General features: G+C 39.0%; 1 protein-coding gene across 2 annotated transcripts in view; it reads right to left on the bottom strand.

Annotated features, from left to right (window-relative positions):
* Nucleotides 1-2,671, bottom strand: part of LOC122345940 (active breakpoint cluster region-related protein-like) — a 248,527-nt gene that overhangs the window by 64,711 nt on the left and 181,145 nt on the right. The window contains exon 1 of one of the 2 annotated variants that reach the window (XM_043240487.1): nucleotides 586-1,110. The exons of the other annotated variant lie outside the window; for it this stretch is intronic. Coding sequence (XP_043096422.1) covers nucleotides 586-741 — 156 coding nt within the window. The 5' untranslated portion in view covers nucleotides 742-1,110. Of the gene's footprint in view, nucleotides 1-585; nucleotides 1,111-2,671 lie in introns of those variants that run through there. 2 annotated transcript variants of the gene reach the window in all.

Raw genomic sequence — 2,671 nt, forward strand, 5'->3', positions numbered from 1 at the left:
ACACCTTAAAGAAAAGCTATATGCATTGTTACACATTCGGATTAAAATAATTTAGCATTTTTTTGTGGGCCAGTAAAACATATCAGGTTTTACTTTCCTTGTAGTATAAAGCACAGTGTGGCATAAACAAGTATATTCAAACACTGCCCAAATAACATTTAAAAACCAAAAAACGCTGAACACACTAATCAAACAAAAGTGAGCAAAACAAAGGACGGAGGAAAGACATTTCATTACAAAAACATTTAAACGTCTTCATGTTCACTACTTTTGTATTACGTTCTCATCTTGTGAAGAACAAACTATATACAGGTGAAGAAAGAAAGCAGGTACAGTACAAGAGAGAACTGATCAGCCCCAAAGATGCTAACACTTTTCACCAAAAATACCACACAATTAAATTATTTTAAAAGATCAACATTCTGCATCTCATGTCCTTAGACAGCATGACAAAGTGCTGGTTCAATCAGTGACTTTCAGTCAGTTTAAGACCAGGAAACAGGCTGAAAACAGACTGAGAGAATAAGAGCAGAAGCTGCAGAGAGAGGAAGTAACAGATGGAGAGAGAATGAAAGAGCGAGTGACCTTTTGTCGGAGCAGTTTACTTCGCACACGGCCCCACAGTTTGGCACCGGTGTTGGTGTGTCTTTTGATGGCTGAAGGATCGTCCACGCAGCAGTGCTGCTCCACGCGCTCACACACCGAGTTCAGATTACAGTCCGTCACCACGATCTCTGTCATCCTGACTGTGTTCCTCTCGCAGCCACGCAGCAGGAAAGAGAAGGGGCACTGACCCCCGGAACACCACTAAAACGATTCCCAAACAGAAAACCAAACTCTTCCAAATTCTTCACAGCAAACCGATTCAAAATGCGTTTTCAGAAAAGAAAACTTTCACGAGACACAATTCTGCACCGTTAGTGTCGCGATTAAAAATCAGAAGAAATGAACCCTGTGAAACAAAGGGCTCATTTCTGGAAGAAAAGTAAACGTTGCCATGCTTGTCTTTTCTAAAGGTCTGTAGATCCTTCAGTGGATGTTAAAGTAACTCTCTCCTCTGCCTGCATCTCTCTACTGCTGCTCTCTCCTGCGCTCCTCTCAACATCTGATCTCCAGAAAACACAGAGACTGAGAGGACGAAAGAGTGGGAGGAGGAAAGGAGAGAGGGAGGGAGCGAGGGAGAGGGAGTGGGTGAGTTGATTCTATCACCAAGCAGTTTTTAAGTCTCCAGATGCGAGACGGAAGGGGAGGCATTCTTTGTGTGCCGAGTTACCTCAGTATCTCACAATTGCTAAATTTGTTTTGCATAAAGGAAAAAACTGCCTTTTTTTCATTGACATTTTATAAGAAATAATATTCGCACAATCAGATCAGTATTATGTAATAAATTAATTAACAAAACAACTGTGGTGTTTAATGCACATTATATGTAAAGTATAGTTCGACTGATGAGTGTTTTTCATGGCTGATGCCGATACCGATTCTTAAAGTTCAAGTAGACCGATAACCAATCATACCCCCCGCGCAAGGCACAGCGCAAGTGTGTTTGCTAGCTTCATTTAACTAGCAAATGCATTTGCGCCCATGTGTGTGCTGGTGTAAAAAAAGAGGTGTGTTCATTTTGAGGAACTGACCAGCTAAAACTGGTCTAAAGTCTAAAGTCAATGGCGCAATGCTTTTCTCTCTTTTTTTTTCTCAAAGTGCTCGTTAGTAGAAAATGCGCCTCTGGGCGGGTCCACACAGGGATGAGCAGTAGCACACGTGCCAAAAACGTTAAAAACTAAAGCACTGCAATAAAACATAAAATTGTAAATAATGTAATGATGGACAGTCAATGTGTGTCTTAGCCTTGTGCACGAGGTGATCTGTTTCCTCTCCGCAGACGCGTTCATTCTTTGCACCTGTAATTTCCGGGCATGTAAATAGCGATCCTCCATGACGCGAGCGCAACTCGCTCTTAAAGGAAATGGGAGGTGAGGCTCTGATTGGTTTATTGCATGTTACGCCCAAAAAACACCCATTACTTATTAAGAAAATAGGGACAACCCACATTCACACAATGCGCAAAATTCACAATAAAAGTGGGTTTGGACATGCCCTGAGTGCATCTGCACCTTAGACTTTCCATTTAGATCGTTAAAAAACTTTCTTTAAATGCTTTTCAATTACTTTATCAGAATATCAGTTTTGAAAATGACCATTACAGATAATCATAAAAATGCTTAATACCTAACGTAAAGCTTGTGTGGTGTAAAACAGCAAGTGTAATATGTAACAGAATTTTGGAGTGTATAGTCTTTTATACAAAATCAATTCTTTTAATTAAGGAGGAAAATAAATTATTTAAAAGTATATTACAAAACATATATATATTTAAATGCTGTTCTTTTTTAAAAACTTTCATCAAAGGATCCTGAAAAAAGCCTCATGGCTTTTACTAAAATATTGATAACAAGAAGAAATATTTTTGAGCTCCAAATCAGCATTGCTGAGAGATCATGTGGGACTAAACACCAAAGTAAAGTAAAAAAGTAAAAACTATAGTCAGACTTTAAGGTCCAGTTCTCGCTATCAATATACAATTAACTACGACTTTTGCCTCAAACTGCTAATTTGCTGCTTATTAACAGGAAAACAATTGTTAAGCTTAGGGATGTAGAATATGGTCATG

This window comes from Puntigrus tetrazona, chromosome 5 (assembly GCF_018831695.1).
Source record: "Puntigrus tetrazona isolate hp1 chromosome 5, ASM1883169v1, whole genome shotgun sequence".
Lineage (NCBI taxonomy): Eukaryota > Metazoa > Chordata > Actinopteri > Cypriniformes > Cyprinidae > Puntigrus > Puntigrus tetrazona.